This window comes from Elephas maximus, chromosome 12 (assembly GCF_024166365.1).
Source record: "Elephas maximus indicus isolate mEleMax1 chromosome 12, mEleMax1 primary haplotype, whole genome shotgun sequence".
NCBI classification, from domain to species: domain Eukaryota; kingdom Metazoa; phylum Chordata; class Mammalia; order Proboscidea; family Elephantidae; genus Elephas; species Elephas maximus.
In genome coordinates, this window is record NC_064830.1 from 51586836 (window position 1) to 51608866 (window position 22031).

At 39.9% G+C, this 22031-nt stretch overlaps 1 protein-coding gene across 2 annotated transcripts in view; it reads right to left on the reverse strand.

Annotated features, from left to right (window-relative positions):
• The window catches only part of TRPM7 (transient receptor potential cation channel subfamily M member 7), a 170338-nt gene extending 156673 nt beyond the window's left edge, over positions 1-13665 (reverse strand). For both annotated transcript variants that reach the window (XM_049904946.1, XM_049904947.1), the window contains exon 1: positions 13378-13665. In XM_049904946.1, the coding sequence (XP_049760903.1) occupies positions 13378-13380 (3 nt within the window). In that variant the 5' untranslated portion in view covers positions 13381-13665. The remainder of the gene's footprint in view (positions 1-13377) is intronic.
• Between the last annotated feature and the right edge of the window lie 8366 nt (positions 13666-22031).

Sequence of the window (22031 nt, forward strand, 5' to 3'; positions counted from 1 at the left end):
TGACTAACTGAAAGGTTGGCAATTCAAACCCACTCAGGCTCCCAGGAAGACAGGCCTGGCAATCTGCTTCTGAAAGGTCACACCCTTGAAAACACTACAGAGGAGGCAAGGCCAAGAAGGTGTAGTCAGACGCTTCCAGTGATCCCTCTTACAACAAAGACCCTAAAAAACAAGCAAAATGATTATACATGAGACAAGCTAGGGGTCCTGAACATCAAAGGCAAAGTTAGAAAACCGAATGAGTGGCAGGGGGAGGGAGAGACAGTACAGAAGTGGCGAGGAGTTGCTGGACTTCACTCGGCAGGAACCCTCAGACAGGATCCCCTGGTGCGACCTCCGTGGGGCTGGCAGTAGCACTTCTAATGCGGTTTCCTCAGGGAGAGACAGCGAGCCACACAGCCTACTCACACCTCCGGAACCAGAGAAAGAACGGCACTCTCAGCAAAAGCTAAGTACTTGTGTTTATTTTACCGTGCCCCCAAGCCGGCTTCTGTGGCTGTCGATTTCCCTGGGCCTGAGATAGGTCCTGCTGCGTGCCCTGAGCCATTCTCCCAGCATCGGAGAAGGAATAAATTACCTACTGGGGGAAAAGATAATCTGCCAGCTCCACTCACCTGGGGAGCTCAATAAAGAAGTGGCTCCTATCCAGGCACAAACAGTCTGTGGACTTTGAATACATTTCACCCCTGCATGGACCTGTGTGGGCCTATTTCAGGAGAACAGGCCCTTGTTGGCAGACTGCAACTTTTTCAGCTGTGCAGTGGAGAGGTGGGTTTTTGATGTTTGACACCGCTTTGCCTATTAAACAGGGTCCTCACCTACCCACATCACATGCCTAAGGACTGGGGCTCCACCCATGTCACCTAGCCACCCGTGACAGGGGTCCAAGGGTAAGTGCTACCTCCCAGTCCTTACAAACAAAAGCACTGGGTACCCACATTCCAGCTGCAGAACCCACCCACCTGTGTGCTCTAGGGAAAAGGGACATGCTTTCCTCACAGATACTCAGGAACAGTTGTCAGTCCCCTGCCTTGTTCAGAGTGACCCCCTACTGCAACCAGATACCTGTGCCTACAACAATCACCCCTGCCCCTCTAAGACTGTAGGACAGAGCCTGTACCACACGCTTAATTACCAAGTACCTGGACACCTGAGCTGAATCCATACAAGAAAAGTGGATACGTGGTAACAGCTCTAGCCATCTGATGACAGGATGTTAGAGCTTCAAAGGTGGAAAAAAGCAAGCTAGCTCACTCAAGCAGCCTATTCAGGCATATCAAAACAAAACACAGCAAGAAGCTATGACACAGGAAGCAAACATAAAATAAATTAATACAATAACTTATAGATGACTCCGAGACAACAGTCAATACCAATTCACTTCAACAACCTCTCAAAACAAAGCATCAAGGAATCTTCCGAATGAAGGTGTATTCCTGGAAATACCAGATGCAGAATAAAAAAGATTAATATACAGAATTCTTCAAGACATCAGGAACAAGATCAGGCAAAACGCAGAACAGGCCAAGGAACACATAATAAAGGAGTTGAAGAAATTAAAAAGGTTATTCAAGAACATGAAAAATTTAATAAGCTGCAAGAATCCACAGAGTGACAGCAACCAAAAATTGAGAAGATTAACTATAAAATTATAGAATTGATAACAGAAAGTCAGAGGAGCAGAACTGAGGATTTGGAAGGCAGAATTAGTGAGATTGAAGATAAAACACCTGGAACCAATATATTCAAAGAAAAATCAGACAGAAGAATTTTAAAAAGTGAAGAAACCTTAAGAATCATGTGGGACTCTATCAAGAGAAATAACCTATGAGTTATTGGAGTACCAGAACAGGGAAACGTAACAGAAAATACAGAGAGAACTGTTGAAGATTTGTTGGCAGAAAAATTCCCTGGTATCATGAAAGATGAGAAGATATCAATCCAAGATGCTCATCGAACTCTACAAAAGGTAGATTTTAAAAGACAGTCACCAAGACACATTATAATCAAACTTGCCAAAATCAAAGATAAAGAGAGAATTTTAAAAGCAGCTAGGGATAAATGAAAAGTCACCTACGAAGGAGAGTCATTAAGAATAAGCTCAGACCACTCCACACAAACCATGCCAGCAAGAAGGCAATGGGATGACTTAAAGTATTGAAGGAAAAAAGTTGCCAGCCAAGAATCCTATATCCAGCAAAACACTGACTCTCAAATATGAAGGCAAAATTAGGACATTTCCAGGTGTACAAAAATTTAGGGAATTTGTAAAAACCAAGCCAAAACTACAAGAAATACTAAAAGGAATTCTCTGGTTAGAAAATCAATAATATCAGATATCAACACAAGACAGGGCAGAGCAACCGGATGTCAACCTAGATAGGGAAATCACAAAAATAAAGACAAAAAAATGTTCAAAACAGGGAAACGGCGATGTCATTATGTAAAAAAAAAAAAAAAGACATCATTAAAACAATAAAAAGGGACTAAAAAATGTAGTCACTAATCTTTAATATGGAAAGGAAATCAAGGCGCTATAAAGATATAAAAGTTAGGTTTAGACTTATAAAAATAGGGGAAAATATTAAGGTAACCACAAAGGAGACTAAAGATCCTACTCATAAAAATAAAATACACAAAAAAATAAAAAGACTCAGCAGAAACAAAATCGACAGCAACGAAAAAGAGGAAAAGACAATATATAAAGAAAGCCCTATGGAGCTGTTCTACTCTGCACACATGGGGTTGCAGTGAGTTGAAATCAACTCGATGGCAACTGGACAGGATAATTAAAGAAAAAAAAAAAAGGCTATGAAAATTGCTCATATGCTGAAGGGATCCCCCAAAAGATAGATGAAGATCAAACTGACAACTGCAACTCCAAAGATTAGACCCAAAACTTAGGAAGCACTAAGTTTGTGGTAATAAGGGGGAAACAACTTGGAAATGGAAGGTTGAGAATGGTTGCACAATTCAAAGAATGTAATCAATGTCACTGAATTGCACATGCAAAAATTGTTGAATTGGTGTATGTACTGCTGTGCATACTCTCAACAAAACAAAGTATTAAAGGAGGGTGAGGGAGGAGGGTGGAACCCCAAAGAAATAATAGATCAATGGCAATAATCATCAATGGCTACTACTAAAACTATTAGGTGAATGGCTGGCAGGGAACTTCACAATTGGAAGAGCATGGGACAAATAAGATGAACCCACTGGTCAGTCTTAATATCATATAAAGAAAAATAACCAGACAACATGTGTCTCTTCATATAATACAATATCAAGCATGCTGTATTACCTATGAAGTATTCTTATCAAAATAAACTAGAATCTGATTAAGTTGTCAGACTATCAGTTCACAGGAAATACAAAGGAGAAAGGACCATGTGACATAATGTTACAGGAATGCATTCAACGAAATCCAAACTCTGGGAAATACTACCGGGAAGTACTATCTGGTTTTTTTTCCCAACAGATAAATGGCAAATAACAAGACAAAAACAAAAATGAGGGGCAACACAGAGACTGATATTAACAAATCCTGTGTATGAACATTCTTTAGATCCTGATTCAAACAAAGTAACTAAAAATATAAAACAGGATATGTGAATGCTGAATATTTACTGATATGAAGTAATTATTAATTTTTAGGTGTGCTGATAATACTGTGGTTTATGTTAAAAGAGTTTTAACTTTTTAGAGAAACACATATTACAGCATTTATAGATGAAATGATATGTCTGGGGTTTGTTTTAAAATTATCCAGTTGAGGGAAGGAGTAATAGAAAACAATTCACGTTTGAAACTGTTAATGACTATATGGGGGCTTATTTTACCACTACATATGTTTGAAATCTTCCGTATTAGAATGAGAGATAGCAAAAGACTATCAGAGCACTACATCAAAATGTCTATGATCAGTACAATTATTCAACTTCAATTTTGCAAGTGCTTCCTTCAGGAGATTTGCATTGAAAAATCAAATATAAAAATGCACGTTTTAAGTACCTCCTTAAATTATGACATTTTCCATTTCATACCTGGTTATTGGAAACCCTGGTGACATAGTGGTTAAGTGCTACAGCTGCTAACCAAAGGGTCGGCAGTTCAAATCCGCCAGGCACTCCCTGGAAACTCTATGGGGCCGTTCTACTCTGTCCTGTAGGGTTGCTATGAGACGGAATCAACTTGACCGCGCTGGGTCTGGTTTTGGTTTGGACCTGGTTATTAGTGACATTTGCCAACACAAAAAAATAAAGCAAAATAAAAAAAGTAAGATATGTTATTCCACAAAAGTAATCACCTAATTCAGAAATTATTTAACTCCTAAACATCTCAATCTGTTCCTTCCTCTACTACTTCTTTATTTTAGATCCTTAATATTTTGGTCAGTCTTCCAATAGTCTCCCTCTTATATGTCTCTCTCTTTTCAGCTTAACCACCCACCAATGCATCCTCCACATAGTTTTCATAAGTGGATCCCCAACACCTCCAGAATAAAACCAAATGCCTTGCATGGTGTCTTAGGCTCAGTTCTTTACAGAAGCAAAACCAGGGAAGTATATGTGTGTATATGTATAAGAAAGGGAGGAGAAATCTCTCAAGGAAACCTCTCACGCAGTTGTAGAAGCTTGCAAGTCCCATGTCCGTGGGTCAGACATCAGGGTAGAGGCTTCTCCTGACTCACATAGCTGCAGGGGATGACAAAACCAAGACTGACAGGTCAGACGGCAGGTTGCTTGCTCACAGGCTGTGGAGGCTGATGAACCCAAGAATGACAGGCAACTTGGCATGCTGCTGGCTCAAGTCCCAAGAACCAGAGGTAAGATGATGACAAGCCAGATGCAGGATTCAAAGGAAGCAAGCAAGTTTTGCCAGAATGTCCATATATATATTGGATACAGGCCACACCCCCGAGGAAGCGCCCCTTAAAACTGATTGGCTGATTGCATCAGATCACATCATAGAGGATGACTACATTGCTACTTAACTGCCAAATTACATTATTACATAACTGCCATACTGTATCATTAGATAACTGCCAAACCACTGAGAACCACAGCCAAGATGACACACAACCTTAACCATCTTTGTTAACTTGGCGCCTATACACATCTCCTTAAACCAAAGACAATCTCTAAATAGAGACAATTACAAAGTCACACTTGCTTGCACCTAACATGATACAACTAACATGCATACAACCAAAAACCTACTAGCCCCAATTACATCTTATATTTTCCAAATGAAGAAAACAAAAATATTTGATGCATACATACAAAGAATACTCTTAACAATTACAGTCTTCATTTCTGCAACTGGTCCCATGATCGTAACTGGTATTTAGAACCACCTTCTTCTACCATCCATTCCACATTCCCTTTGCTCTCAGCAAGCACCTCAGCTGGTCATGGTTCTTTACTTGGTGAAGTGACCCAAGCCTTCATTCCTGAAGGGTTTGGGCCATTAGCAGTCTTGGCAGAATCAGGTTGCTACAGCTTTCCATTGACTTTAATCACAGGGCATGGTTGTCCTTATGAGATGTCCTAAGGGACTTCTGTATTTCAGACACACTCTTCTTTACCTCCATTATGCAACACCAACCAAATTTCCCATTGGTAGTCAGGATCAATCACGCCAGCCAATATGGTACTGCCTTCTTTGCCTATTGACCCAGTGGCATGAGGAGCCCAAAGTGGCTTGGTGGCATTAACTTTCAGTTCAACAGAATAAGTATTGTGTCTCGGGGTGGGAACATTCCTCATTTCAGAACTAAGACTTCTAGATCCCCAAAACATAGGACTAGGGGGAGAGGAAGCAAAAATTTTGCAAGTGGGGCACTAGGGGTAATAGTGAGTGGTGCCACTCCCATTTCCACCCCTTGATTCCTGGAACCCTGAATCTTGGCTATGGAAGAAACAGCACCATATATTGGATGCTGGTTTAGAGCACATACAGCCTCCCGGAAAACACTGCTGAAAAACAGCATGGGGGTGGTCTCTGACCTCCTCCAACCCCACAACGGGGAAGGAGAACCAAGATCTACAGCACAAGGCTGACTCCTGTGAGGTGGAAGCCAGACAAGCTTCCTCTCTGCTCTCTTTAGTAATTCTGACACTAACCAGCCCTCACACAGTTCTACTTCTCTGCTGGGTTCAATAATTCATTGCAATGGCCACACAGAACTCACAGACCATAAAAAAAAAAAAAAAAACCCACTGCCATCAAGTCGATTCTGACTCATAGCGACTCTACGGCAACCCTATAGGACAAAGGAGAACTGCCCCATAAAGTTTCCAAGGAGCTCCTGGCAGATTGGAACTACTGACCTCTTGGTTAGCTGCTGTGGCACTTAACCACTATGCCACCAGGGTTTCCAAACACAATTATGAGGTTTATTAGGGAAATATCAGTTACAATTCGGGCTCAAGGACACTCAGTATACAGTTCTTAGATCAGGACAGCCTCTCCCCAGCTGTGCTCACAGGCATGCCTCTCCCTGGCCCTCAGTCTCTGCCCAACTGCACTCAACTTTCTCTCTTTGTGGGCCAGGAAGCCCATCACGCCATCTCCTGCTGCCAGGTCTCTACTGTTGGGTCTCTCCTTCCTTGCTGTTGATGGGTTCCTCCCCTCTGCTCTGGAACTGGCTCTCTTTTAAGGCATAACTTACCAATTCCCTTCATAGGCCACAATCACCCTATCACACAATCACCTGGGTGGAAGTTATTAAGACCATGGCTAGAAGGTCCACACACAAAAGTAATTAATAGCGCCGCAACTGCCCAACCCTGCAAAGTCTTGCCACCTAGCTGGTGTCTTCATTGTGTCTTTAGAAGGCCATTCCATCATTCTATCAAGACAGTTGCTTCAGGGTAATGGGGAACATGGTAAGACCAGTAAATTCCATGAGCATGGGCCCAGTGCCATGCTTCATTTGCTGTGAAGGTAGTCCCTTAATCCAAAGCAATGCTGTGTGGGACACCGAGATGATGGGTAAGGCATTCTGTGAGTCCATGGACAGTAGCTTTGGCAGAGGCACTGCATGAAGGCAAGGCAAATCTGTATCAAGAGCATCTGTCCCAGTAATGGCAAAATGCAGCCCTCATTATGATGGAAGTGGTCCAACATCTGCCACCAGGCTGCCAGCTGACTACCTTAAGGAATGGTGCCATACTGGTGACTTAGTGTTGGTCTCCGCTGCTGGCAGATTGGGCACTCGTCAGTGGATGTAGCGAAGTCAGCCAAGGAGAGTAGAAGTCCATGTTGCTTAGCCCATGTATAACCTTCCTCCCTGCCACCATGGCCGCTTTTTTCATGATCCCACTGGGCAATGAGGGGAGTGGCTGGGGAAAGAGGATGCCTGGTTTCCACAGAACACACTATCCTATCCACTTGATTTTTAAAATGCTCCTCTGCCAAGGTCACCCTTCACCATTCACATGAGACTCAAATATCTTCACTTCTTTGGCCCATTCATAGAGGTCTATGAACATACCTCTTCCCCACACCTAGTCACCAATTTTCCAATTGTGTTCCTTACAAGTCCTTGACCATTCAGCCAAACAATTGGCCATAGCTCATGAATCAGTATACAATCACATATCTGGCCATTTCTCCTTCCAAGCAAAGTGAACAATCACGTGCATTGGTCAAAGTTCTGCTCACTGAGAGATTTCCCCTCACCACTGTCCTTTAAGGAGGGTCCCAGAGAGGGACTGTAGTGCTGCCACACTCCACTTTCAAGTGTTGCCTGCATAACATGCGGAACTATCTGTAAACAAGGCATGAATTTTCTCTTTTTCAGTCAACTGATCATAAAGGACTCCCCATGAGGCCATAGGTGCAGAAGAAGAGGGCAGGTAATGGGACAGGAGTGGAGACCATGGCATTTGGGCCACTTCCTCATGCAACCTACTTGTGCCTTCAGGTTCTGTTCAGGCCTGATGTCATACATACCACTTTCATTTAATGATGGAGTGCTGTTGTACACGTCCGAAGTCCATGGGTCAGGCATCAGTCTAATCAGTCTTTTCCTAAATCACATAGCTTCAGGGGCTGAGGGACCCAAGATTGGCAGGTCAGGTGGCAGGCTGCTGGATCACAGGCTGCAGAGGCCGACAAAGCCAAGATCAGCAGGTAAGACAGCAGGCTGCCAGCTCAAGTCCCAAGAACTGGAGGTCAGTCAACGGCAAGCCAGATGCAGGATCCAGAGCAAGTAAGCAAGCTTTGCCAGAACGTCCATATACACACTGGATGCAGGCCACGCACCCAAGGAGGCTCCCCTTACAACTGCTTGGCTGATCACATCATGGAGGATGACTACATCATTACATAACTGCCAAATTACACCATTACATAAGAGCCAAACCACTGATAATCAAGGCCCAGCAAAGGTGACATACCTTAACCAGCACACATGGCATACACTGCTGTCAGAAATCTTTCCATTTCCTATCTTTATAACACTACCACCAGTATCTCACATCATCCCATACTACACTCATTCCAAACTATATACTTGTACAGTAGTTCCCAGAACAAAGGATGCTCTTCTCTTCTAAAACTTAGTTCCCTTAGATTAAAACCACCAATTCAATGCCTTCTATTTCCAAGTTAATTTCAATTCCTTTGGATTCTAACAAAACTCACCTGTAGTACTGGTTCCCTTGCAAGACTATCCAGACTCTCCTTTTTCTCTACCTATGCCTCCATAGTGATCCATGCAATATCACACTATCATTGTTTTTTGCATGTTTATTGCCCTCCAGACCACTAAGTATCACAATGCCTGAAACCCAATAGACAGTTTTATAAAGTAATGTATGCATCTTCCACTGGATGACAAGTAGACAGGGAAAATCTTTTATAAGTAACTAGAATATTAACTGTTTGAAAGCAAGGGAGTAGTCTAACACATCTTTGCCTCTTCAGTGCCTAGCACAGTGCTCAGAATAAACACTAAATAAATGATATCCAAATGAATGAACATTCCCAGTAGCCATACTAGATAACTTTTTGGTAACTAAAAGTTTGTTATGTCTGCAGTACTGCAAGACGATTCTGAGTCATACCTTGGATAATAAAATTTTAGAGCAAACATTTATACTTTGGTTAATACTGTGTTTAGATGGAATATTCTCAAAAACTCTTCCTGCTAAATCTGTTAATCTTTTGATCTACTTTTTTATTTCTACTCTAGCTTTTTGTCACTGGTCATAACAAAGTGAAACTTCTAATACTTTGTTTTGTTTAATTTTTTATTGGGCTTTAGGTAAAAGTCTACAGAACTAGTTTCCCATTTGATAGTTTGTACCTAAAGTGTTCCATGACACTGGTTGAATCCCATGTCAGGACTCTCATTTCTACACTGGGTTCCCAGTTTACTTTCATTCTGATTTTCTACCTCTTCCCACCTTCTCATCTTTGCTTTTGGGCAAATGTCCTTTTGAACTCATATACCTGTTTTAAGGATACGTTTCTCTCGAACGTCGCTGTTTATTTTATGGGCCTATCCCTGGTGGCGTAGTGGTTAAGTGCTACGGCTGCTAACCAAGAGGTCGGCAGTTCAAATCCACAAGGCGCTCCCTGGAAGCTCTATGGGGCAGTTCTACTCTGTCCTATAGGGTCGCTATGAGTCAGAATCGACTTGACGGCAGTGGGTTTGGTTTGGTTAGATCTATTGTTTGGCTGAAAGGTGGTCTCCTGGAATGGTTTCACTTCTAGGTCAGACGGTGCCTTAGGGCCATAGCCTCAGGGGTTCTTCCAGTCTCTGTCAGACCAGTAAGTCTAGTCTTTTTTGTGAATTTGATTTTTTGTTCCACATTTGTCTCTGCTGTGATCCCAGTCAGAGAAGTTGGTAGTGGTAGCTAAGCACCATCTAGCTCTTTTGATCTCGGAGTTGTGCAGGCTGTGGTTCTTGTGGTCCATTAGCTCTCTGGACTAATTGCTCCCTTGAGTCTTTGGTTTTCTTCACTCTCCTTTGTTCTGGACAGTAAGAGAGCAATAGTTGTATCTAAGATGGCTACTCGTAAGCTTTTGAGACCCCAGACACTACTCACCAAAGTAGGATGGAGAACATTATCTTTATGAACTATGTTGTGCCAAATGATGTAGATATCCCCCAAGTCTATGGTCCTTTGCTTTGAGCCTAAAACTCCATCCCACAAGATGTTCGGATACGTCAAAGAGGTTTCCCTGACTGTGCCCCTTGTGTGCTCTGTCTATATTGGTACATGAAAAGCACCTACAGTCATGTAGATATAACCACCATGAAACCTCTATGTGCAGATGGCTGTGCTCCCTTTCACCCTCCCACACCTCTTGGCATAACTACCTGTGTATTCATTTGTAACTTATTCTTTGTTAGTATTATTGTTGCAGGATTCTCTATTCTCTAGTAGTTACCATTGCTGTTGTTGTTGAGTGGATTCCAACTCACGGCAACCCTATGTGCAACATAACGAAAAACTGTTCAGTCCTATGCCATCCTCACAATCGTAGTTACCGTAGTTACCCTTTATTCTTATGTCCTTCTCAGTGCCCTCTCTTGCCTTGGTCGTGTTGTGCTGACTTCTCCCATACTGTCTATTGCCTTTCCCTTCATCAATATGAACATATGTCTCCTATCTATTTGGTAATTTTCCCTCCTTCCACCTGTTATTTCTGGTAACCACCAAAGAACATTTTTCCCTTTTTTCTTTTTTTTTCTGTTTATAATAAACCTTTTGTTGTTACTTTATAATAGTGGTTTCCTATAATACTTGTCCTTTTGTAACTGACCTATTTCACTCAGCATAATGTCCTCCAAATTCACCCATGGTGTGAGATGTTTCCCAGATTCATCACTGTTCTCTGTCACTGGGGAGTATTTCACTGTGTATGTACTAGTTTACTTATACATTCATCCACAGATGGGCACTTAGGTTTTTCCCGTTGTTTTGCTAGTGTGAATAATGCTGCAAAGAACACAGGCGTGCATATGTCTATTTGTGCCACGGCTCTTATTTAGAGATCAGACCCTTGTCAGATATGTCATAGCCAAAAATTTTTTCCCTGTCTGTAGTTTCTCTTTTTACCCTTTTGGAGAAGTCTTTTGATGAACATAGTAAGTGTTTAGTTTTTAGGAGGTCCCATTTTTCTAGTTCATATTCCGCTGTTTCTAGAATGGTGTTCCTATTTTTTAACTTTTACAAAATTTTATTCTACTCCAATGTTTTACTTGTGTTTCTCAGTATTTTGTTTGTTTTGTTTCTTGGTCAGTTAGCCACATAATTTTAAAGATTTTTAAAACATTAGAAAATCTGAATGATTTGAGTGTCAAAGTAGAAAAAGATAACCAGAAGCAAATGCCTTAAATAATATTTACAATAGGAAGTAATTACCTAATGTAAAAACAACATATTCGGGCAAACTTTTAACCTAAAATTGAGGAAGCTCAAGAAATTATTATTATTGAATGAACGACCAAGGTTTTTTTGTTACCCAAAGGCTTCATTATAATTTAATTATAAAGTGTAAAGAAAGTCACACAACTTAATAATAGTCAGGACTCAAGCAATATAAAATATAAAATCAGACTCTTAATTTCAATTTTTAAAGTCAGAATTTCTCCCTGCAAACAAAAGCTGTAGAGTTAACATGTTTATAAGACATGTTTATGGGCACTATGTCTATAAAAGTGGCAAATTTTAATTAAGAGTTTGTTCAACCAATATGAAGTGTATGCAATGTGCCAAGAACCTAGTACTATTTATGTGGACAAACATACTGTTTGGTGGTGCACATCTGCTATTAAAAAAAAGACTGGACATAAATGAAAGCGCAGCAGAAACAGAAGAAACTCAGACCACACAAATTTTGAAGGCTGAATTTTGAAGTATGCAGATAGCAAGACATTAAGATAAGTGGCTGGACTTGAAAAGAGCACCCGAGGTAAGGCTAAAAAATAACAGCCTTTCAATGGAAACCAACAAAGAAGTCTGGTTGCTCTAATAAATGTTACGGAGAAATGGCTTTGAAATTGATGGATCATCTTTGTTTCCATTTTCTACCACATCAGAATATTTATTTCAAGATATTGAAATATTATGTTCAAATATATACTATTTACCTTCCAAAAAGGAACAGGTATATCCCTGAATAATGAGTATTAATGGTTTGCATTTTTAAAATAAAAAGGCCCTATGATTCAACTTTTCTCCTCAAAATAGATTCCTTTAAGTCAACTTCATTTAAGTAATAAATTCAACAATTTAGCGTTGATAAAGGTACTTAACAACTCCTTTCTTTTTAAAATTTAGGAAGAAAAGATAAAATGTTTTTTTATTGACTTTACATTACCAAAGAAGGTGGAATATTGTGGAAGCCGCAGTATTTAATCAAAGTATTAACTACATTAGTGGTATAAGTAAAACCTTGGCTTTATTTTTGTAGGGCATTTGAATTAGCTTCTAGAGAAAAATAAACCTGCGAAACTCTAGCAGAGAGTTGTTTGCATGAAGCCTATCAAGTTTAAGTACTGACCAGAAATACATATCCTGCTTTTGAAGTCCCTGATCTAAATCACTTTCTAGGAAATTAAAAAAAATTTGGTTCCGGTCTTTTAAAAAGTTCTACCAGAAGCTGCAATGCACCGCCTCCCTTTCCCCACGCTGCACCTTCGGTTTAAAATACGACTAACCCTTGTCTACGGCAACGACTGAGGTAGTCTGACTTACATCCTGACAACACATTGCTTAAGTACCTACAGCAGCGCCCCCAATAAAATCTTCAGTTCTTGCTAAAAGAAAATTCCAAACCAGATCTAAGGTCAATAGGGTCAAATCCCTCCCCTTTGGCTCACAAGGGAAAAGTACCTGTAGAGTACCCGCTGCGCAGCAAACAAGGCATAGCTCCAAATCCGTGTCCTTTACCCTTTTTTTGTTCCCTCCCAGTTTTTCCTTTCCATCCTGACCTTGAGCTGAGCATTTAGATCCCTTATCTGGCAGCAACTGGAGTCCGGGGGACCGCGCTCTCAGGAGATGCGGAGCTTGAAGGCTGAGCGCTGCGTCCGGCGCGCCGCGGCCGCCTGGCTCAGCCACGTACCCCCTGGCTCGCGCCGCTGACACCTCGAGGAGCCTCGCCGGAGCCGGGTCGCCGCTAGGGAGATCCCCGCGACCGGCTGTCGCGCTAGGTTTGCTACCTGCTTCCCGCCCCTCACACTCGAACGAATTGCACGCCTGTCCCGCCAGGGCAACTTCAGAAGCACCAAAGCAATTCGAGGGTCCTTCGCCCCAAGGAACGCGGCTCCTCACACACATCTGCCTGGCCGGTACTCCCCTTCCCAGCCCGCAACCCCCAGAGCCATTCCCCGCGGGGCCTGCGTGGGTCCAGTACCATTCTCCTCACGGGGCGGACTCCGGAAGGGCAGAAACTCCACCTCCTCCTCCTCTGCGGCCTGTAGCCATCTATCGGGAAGCGTCTCCGGAGGCGGCAGCAGAGGCCGCCGGACAAGGACTGCCCAAGGAAACCTTCTCACAACTAACTCAGCTCCAGAGGTAGCAGCAGAAGCTGAGTCTTTCATAATTGTGCGACCAACTCCTCCGGCTGACTGGCCACAGGGACGCGCCCGCGCCCGCCTCCGCCAGCGACGGGACGAGAGACAGACCACGTGAGGGGCGCGTAGTGTGCGTCGCCGCCTGCAGGCCGGTCACGTGAAGGTCGCGCGCTCCCTCACTTCCAGGCCGCTGACTTACGCGCCGCGCGCACGCGCCGGGCACGAGCACCGCTCCCGTTGCCCAGTTTTTGTAGGGTGTTCGCTGATCTCTGTTGGATAACCTAGGGGGGACTTGAGCGTACGGCTTCTCTCTGCTCCCTGGGTGGAATTTGAGGAAGGAACAGTTGAGGATTAAGGTCCTAGGGAGGAGCCCTAGTGGCGCAGTGGTTAAAGCGCTTGGCTGCTAACTGAAAGGTCAGAGGTTAGAACCCACCAGCAGCTCCACTGGAGAAAGATGGGGCAGTCTGCTTCCTTAAGGGTTTACAGCCTTGGAAACCCTATGGGGCAGTTCTACTCTGTACTGTTGGGCTCTGAGTCTGAATCCATGGCAGTGGTGGGCGGGTTGTTCCTGGTGTCTAATATATATCTTCCCGTCTTTCCATTTCCTTTACTACCACACCAGTAAAAAAAAAAAAAAAAAATTTTTGTATACATTACTAAATGCTGTTCTTCTTAATTTCCCTTGCTATCCACTCTGAAAACCACAGTGGGTTTCATCTTCCTGAAAACATAGCTTTACATATATCACCTTCCTGCTGTCAAACACTTCAGGAGTTCCTCAGACTGACTCTCTGTGATCTGACTCTACCTCCTTTTCTAAAGCAGCTTTTTTCAGGGATAACAATAACCTGCATATATTTAAAGTATATGATTTGGTAAATTTGACATAGATATACACCCATGAGATTGCTACCAGAGAATGGCCTCAGTTCTTGCCTTTGGTGTAGGAAAGAATTCAAACACTGAGACAAATACTGCCAAGGGAGCAGAGGTTTATTAGCAAGCAGAGGGTTAGCAGTAAAAGTACACTTGACTAGGGAGTGTCAAGTGGGCAACTCAGATATACAGAGAACCTGAGAGCCCCGATAGTCCTTTTTTCAGGGTTTTATACCCTTCTTGTTTTTCATCTGGGAAACCCTGGTGGTGTAGTGGTTAAGTGCTATGGCTGCTAACCAAAGGGTCGGCAGTTCAAATCCGCCAGGCGCTCCTTGGAAACTCTGTGGGGCAGTTCTACTCTGACTACAGCGCACTGGGTTTGGTTTTTTGTTTTTGTCTTTTATCTGTCTCTGTTAACATTTAAAAGCCAGGACAGGACCGCCTATGGAGACTATTTCTTTGGCTTAAGGTTTAACTATGTAGGTAGGGACCATCTTATTGAGGAATGTCACCACCCCCATCTCTTCCTTTATAGGGACTCTCTTATTGAGGAATGTCACCACCCCTTGTCTCTTCCCACTCCCCCTTACAAGATCACTACCACAATCAAGATAGTGAACATATCCATCACCCCAGTTTCCTCTGGCCGTTTGTAATCCCTCCATCCTGCTCCTTCCTGTGTCCCTCCCTCAGCAACTATTTCCTTTCGGTCATTAAGGAGTCCCTGGATGATGCAAAGGGTTAATGTACTGGGCTGCTGATCAAAAGGTTAAAGGCAGTCCACCCAGAGCACCTAGGAAGAATGGTCTGACAATCTACTTTCGAAAAATCAACCACCGAAAACCTATGGAGCACAGTTCTACCCTGGTATACGTGGGGTCTCCATGAGTCGGAATTGACTCAAGGGCGACTGGCTTGGTTTCTGTCACTACAGGTTACGTATTTAACAGACAATGTGCACCCTTTTTTTGTCTGTCTTTTTTCACTCAGCATAATTATAACCTGTTAAAGTTGGACCCACAATTGACTGAAGTGGAATCTTCTTTCCAACAAAATTGTTTCATCCATTGTTTTCCCTAACAAGTTTTGACCACACTTGTGAACAATATTTAGGTATATTGTAGTCTTTCCTCATCTGACAGGTCTGGCAGGACCAAAGCTAGAAAAAAAAAAAAGTAGTTTTATTATGTGTGTCATACCTTTTCTTGGGGCAGGGATCTTAACTAATTTTGCATGCATTCAATAAATGTTTTTTACCTTCTAGATATCAGCAGGGCCTACACAGTTCCTGCCTTTAGTGAGTTTATAACAGAAGACGCAAAGTTTAAACAATTAAGATACAATGAGATAAGATAGGAGTACACTTTGAGGCCGACATTTTGTTTTGAAAACAAGTACTTACCCCTTGTTGGGTTGATGTATATATGAAACAAGAATAGCTCCTTGAGAAAAATGTAGAACAAAATTCAAATTCCTAAAAAAGGCCAGACCTACTTAACAACCTACTGGAGCCCTGGTGGTACAGTAGTTAAGCGTTCAGCTGCTAACCAAAAGGTCGGCAGTTCAAATCCACCATCCGCTCCTGGGAAACCCTATGGGGCAGTTCTACTCTGTCCTATAGGGTCGCTATGAGTCGGAATCAACTCGAAAGCAGTGGGTTTGGTTTTTTATGTAGAGACTAGAGGAACCGCTGAGACTATCGCCCTAAGATACCCTTTGAATTTGGAACTGAAGCTATTTCTTGAGGTCACCTTTCAGCCAAATAATAGGTTGGCTTGCAAAATGAACACTATCATCTATGCATAAGGTGCTCCCTTAAACAATCGACTGTATGAGAGCAAACCGTCAACACTTACCCAAAAGCAAAGATGAGAAGGCAAGAAGGGGAAGGGACGCTATATAGATGTATCAATGGAAACAGAACAAACAGAATGGAAATAATGAGAATGTGACACCCTGAAAATTGTAAGCAATGGCACAAAACAATTTGTAATAAAATTGTTAAACGGAAACCTAATTCACTGTGTAAACTTCCACCTAAAACAATATTAGAAAACAAAAAAAAAGAATAGCTCCTTGACACTGATCTCAAGAACTTTAATAAATTGGAGACTTTAGAGTTTGAAACGAGGAATAGGATTATTCCTTAATCAAACTAATCAAAATTAATTGATCAATGATCAAACAGCCTTGATGTACAAATATGTTGACTTTCAGTGAGCAACCAATTCTGTAGGAGGTATTTAATCACTCAAAATATAGGTATTGAGCGCCTGAATAAATGTGAGGTACAGTCCTATTCAATATTTGTAATGAACAAGATTGATAAATTCAGTGTTTCAGAAAAAAGTTCATTAAATGCTCTTTCTCACGTTATAGGAGCTCTGTTTCCATTTTGGTCGATGGCATCTGTTTTTCTACTCCCATTGCATCACATACTCAGTCTCCTCCCAATTGTTGTCCAATTCTCAAGAACTTGGGAGCCATCTCTTTAAAATGTAATCAGTAAGGAGGGCAGCGCCACCTCCCCCGCCCCCCCCACGAGTTTCTGTGGGAGGGTAAGAGCCTAACTTCTGCTGGCTCCAAGCTGTAAAACTACCTCCTCTTATCTACATATAAGGAGTTGGTATTTTCTTTGGATAAAGGCAATTAACAAACACTGTTGGCTGCCAGGATAACCAGGTAGATTTAGGATAAACAATGTGTGACAAAAGGTCTGTCAAGACCTCTTATTTGAGGACTAATTTATCATTTGGAGTCACTGGGCGATGCAAACAGTTAACATGCTTAACTGCGAACCAGAAAGTTGGATGTTAAAGTCCACCCAGAGGTGCCTCCTAAGAAAGGCCTACTTGTGAAAACTCAGCTATTGAAAACCCTCCTGAGCACAGTTCTACTCTTTCATTCAAGTATATTAGTGTGATCAATAAAATATTTTGAAGCAGAAAGCATTTTTATCAGGATCAAATCATATGGGGGAAGTAGTATAGAAATATAAGTTAAGGATAAAATAAGGATAAAAAATTTCTGATATTTGAGGAAGATTTTTCTCATTTTCTTGAATGATGGATATCAAATCATTATAATACTTGGATACACTTTTTAAAAGTGATCAAACAATTTTATTTTAAAATTTGTAATATCCTGGTAATTATATTCATTGCAAATATTAAAAATTTGATGAAAAATATATGAGAGGGTCAAGTACTAGTTTTTCAAAATTATTTTTGGCAGGATGCAAAAAAAAAAAAAAAAAGACTGAAGACCATCTTTTCAGGGCCCTTTTGTTGTTTGGGAAGATGTAGAGGTAGTGATTCTGTTTTAGACTTTAAATTTCATCATTGTTGTTGGGTGCTATCATGTTGTTTTTGACTCATAGTGACCCCATTTGACAGAGTAGAACTGCCCCCATTGGGTTTTCTTGGCTGTACCCTTATGGAAGCAGATCTCCAGGTCTTTCTTCCACAGAGCTGCTGGGTGGGTTTGAACCACCAACCTTTCAGTTAGCAGCTGAGCTCTTAACTGTTCATACCACCAGGTTTCCTTTAAATTTCATAGGCATGTTAAAATTAAGGTTAAGAACTATAAGAATAGCAATAGGTTACATAAGTCCCAAACATTAGAGAGGAGAAATAGAATTTTTAAAAAAGTCAATACAAAAAACATCAGTGATTAGCCCCACAACATCAGTAATTAAATTTCTTCATTTTTGTAATATAAACTTGTTAACAAATATATACAATATTTGGCATTGCATTTTAGGTTTAGAAACTTTGGAAGCATGAATCAAGTTTGTTGACCTTCACAGCTGCTATAGGGATATGGCAATTCATAGCAACAATTTTAAATATTAGAAGCTTCTTTGAGGCTTTATGGTGTTGAATAATAGATGTTAGCTCTAACCTAGAAAATATTTTTTAGAAAGCAGTAAGTGTATTGTAAGTTATATCTGCAGTGACTGATAAGTAGTACAATTTATGAATGATTACTGTCTCTTACACCAGCCAGGTTTTATGACTTCCCACAATTATTTAAAACATGTTTCACAAATCTTGACATTCACACAATTATAGAGATTTATATTCAGATAAATAAAAGCAGGCTTCATAGTAAAATAAGTTGAAAACATGAGAGTCCTTGTCTCTTTACATTTAATAGCTAGCTTTTATTGAGTGGTACCAATGTGCCCGGTGTTGTTATAATCACTTAACATGTATTAATTAAGTCTTCTCAACAATATGAGCTTATCCCCATTATACAGAATAAGAAATTGAGGCACAGGGTAGAGGTAAGGTTTGACCAACTCAGTGGGATTCCAGAGTTTGTGCCCCTGTCACCTTACATCATATTACCTCTTGTGACAGCAAAACCCAAATGAGAAATGTCATTAAGAATACGAAAGAGAATATATATAGCTCAGTTGAATTCGGTCTTTCACAGAGTCTTATCCTCAACCTGTTTAATTAGCTAACCAAGGATCTTTGTTTACTTCACTAGGTCCAAACAGCTGGATTACATGATTGTTTCCACATGACTCATGCCTTTGACTTTTCCCTGAACAGATTTGTCATCAGCGTGAGTCCCTGGACAACTGAGAAGGGGACACTGTATCTCAAAACTGAAAAGGAACGACTTAGAACACTTGCAATATTAAAACACAATCAATTAAAACATCAAAAACAATTAAAAAAAGAACCAATATATGAAATATTCATTTTACTTAGTTTTCCCTGTCACTTAAAATTAGACATAATAAATGTTTGGCAAACCAATACAGAACCCTATGTTTATATAAGCAGGCGGTGATTAAGCCAGTTTCAACAATTTTTTTGTACTTTGGATAGAGATTAATGGATTTTCTTTCTTATGCATTCTTTTAAAAGAATTAATGTGGTTTTCAAGACGAAAGCTTCTAAAAGCCTAACTAAAAATACTTGGAATGTTTCACAAACATCAATCAACCAGTACCTTAGTTTAGTGTATTCAATACATATTTCTTGAATAATTGAAAGGATGAAAGTCTGGCTTCTTCAATTTTATTGTATATGAATATGCTAATTAGTTATACAATATACAACTCATAAGCAATATTTTATAATCCTTTTTGGCCCTAGTTTAAAGGAAAAAAAAACTCTTTCTAAAGTTTTGAAATTCTGCACCAAGTAGCTGCATTTGGGCTAAAGCTACAACAAATTACCAGTAACCATAGAGAGAAATCCCCTTTTGAATTTAGCAAAGCCTTTGCGCTGATGAAGAATGTTTTTGCTGGGACTACATGAACTTCTCTGAAGCATATATGAAAGTATAATGAGTGGAGTTACTTTGGCTTAGAGGAGTCTAAGACTAAATGTATTATGATAAACAATATTTTCCTAAAACTAATTTTAATAATTTTAATAATATAGCTATCCCCAAATAATTTGATTGAACTACTTTCTAAGAACGTGAAATAAACCTGATGAAGTTGACATAAAAACTAATCCCTAAATTTTAACCTGATGAGGATTGCTTAGTTTTTATCATATTTTGAGATTGGTTCATAGAACTGAGGGATGAACAATCAGATTATACACACAAGTGATTTTGGATGGTAGGGCTCATAAGACTGTACTATAGATTTTAATATGCATAATTTTCACCATCACTTTTTAAATTATTAATTGGTGGTTCTAGTTGTGGACTGCTATTCATTTACACTGACACATTAATGTTTCTGAGCAAACTTAAGGTATATAAAAAAGGAACTCTGTTTAAACTCTATTGCCTAGTTTCATACTTTAGGCTGTTTGCTTTGATAATTATTCTGCTTTGCTAAAGTTTTTCTTCACATAGGATATTAGTAAAAAATGAAAACAAGGAATCTCAAAGAGATCTGATTTTCTGATACTGGGTATCATATTTCTACTATATGTTAACATTGCTAACATATGTCCTTTAACTTAATAGCAATCTATTAAGATTTTAACATTATAAGGTTAACTAAGGAAGATCCTAAAATATAAGTTAAACAGAAATGATATGGGGTTACTGAAAGGGTATATGCACGCTTATGTGTATGAGTAAGTGTATATTTGGCTCACTATTCTTAAACCTATTCTTAAGTGATTTTCATACTGTGTCATGAAGATCTCAAAGGGATAACATGCAGGAAGCTAATCTTAGCCTAATATGCTTCATGATCATAAGCCAGTTACAGTATACATAAAACTCTAAGTAAAACTAAAACATGTTGACATAAAATAACCAAGCACCCAGCTATTAATTGGCCCTGTGCTTTGAACAATATTTAAACACAATATAGACGCTTAATGCCAAATTATTATAAGTATGTAACTGAAATAAAGAGTAAAAACATAAGGAGGGATATAGGTAAAAGATGAATTAAACACACACATTTAACTTTGCTCTCTCCTGAGACGCCACAAAAGTTTACAGATTTTTAATGAAAAATGTCAATCGAAATGAATGCCTAATTCTTTCCTTTCAGTTACCAATTTTCAGACTAAAAATTGCCTTGATGACCTCCAATTGTGTCTAATGAATTTGTTTTCTTAGTTTTTCTTTCTCTTTTATTTTTACAAAAAATGGTTTTTTAAATACTGTTTCCATCAATTGCATTTAGTATCGTGTCTTCCATTTGTTCATTGTCCAGCTTTCGCGTGCATATGAGGTGATTGAAAATACTATGGCTTGGATCAGGTGCACCTTAACCATCATTTTTATATATACATTTATATAGACTTATCTTTTTTTTTAAACTTCACCAGTGATAGCACATGATAGACATTTCTACATCTTGCTTTATTTAACTTTGTACTGTGTAACTAAAAATATACCTTAAATATCTTCTGTATCAGTCCATATTTAACAGTATTTCATTTCTAGGGCTAGATCATAATTTAGCTAGCCCCCTAAAGATCAAATTTGTTTCCAAACTTTATCTGTTCAAACAATGTTGTTATGAATACCTTTGCACATACATCATTACAAATATGTCAGTTCATCTTTGATCATTTTTATATTGATTTATAGGAGCTTTTTATAGGTTAAAGAAATAGACTTTTTCTATAATATTGTACAAGTACTTTCCCACATTGTTGCCTCTAGATTTTATCAGTTTTTTAGCAGAATTTTAATATACTTGAATTTTTTAGTATTTTCTTTTTATGACTTCTAAGTTTAATTTTTGGGTACTGGGTAAATTTAATTTTTTACTTAGGAAAGTTATATCCAGTTGAAAATCATATTTAAAATGTCTTCCATTCTTTATTGTGTTTTTATGATTTAATTTTTAGGTTGAAATTTTGAGTCCATCATGAATTATTTTCATACAAGCAGGGTTTCAAACCAGTTTCTGCTGGCGCAAGCCCTTGTTGAGAATTTGCATTTCTAACAAGTTCCCAAATGATGCTAAAGCTGCTGGTTAGGGACCAGTTCTGAAAACCACTAGCACAGCAGGGCTTCTCAAAATTTATTGTGCATAAAAATTACCTGACAATCTTGTTAAAATGTAGATTCTGATTCAGTATATCTGGGGTGGAAATGCAAATTCTTAGAAGGGGTTCAAACCAGAACAAACCGGTGTGAAACCCTGGATAAAAAACTGAGGTAGGGATGC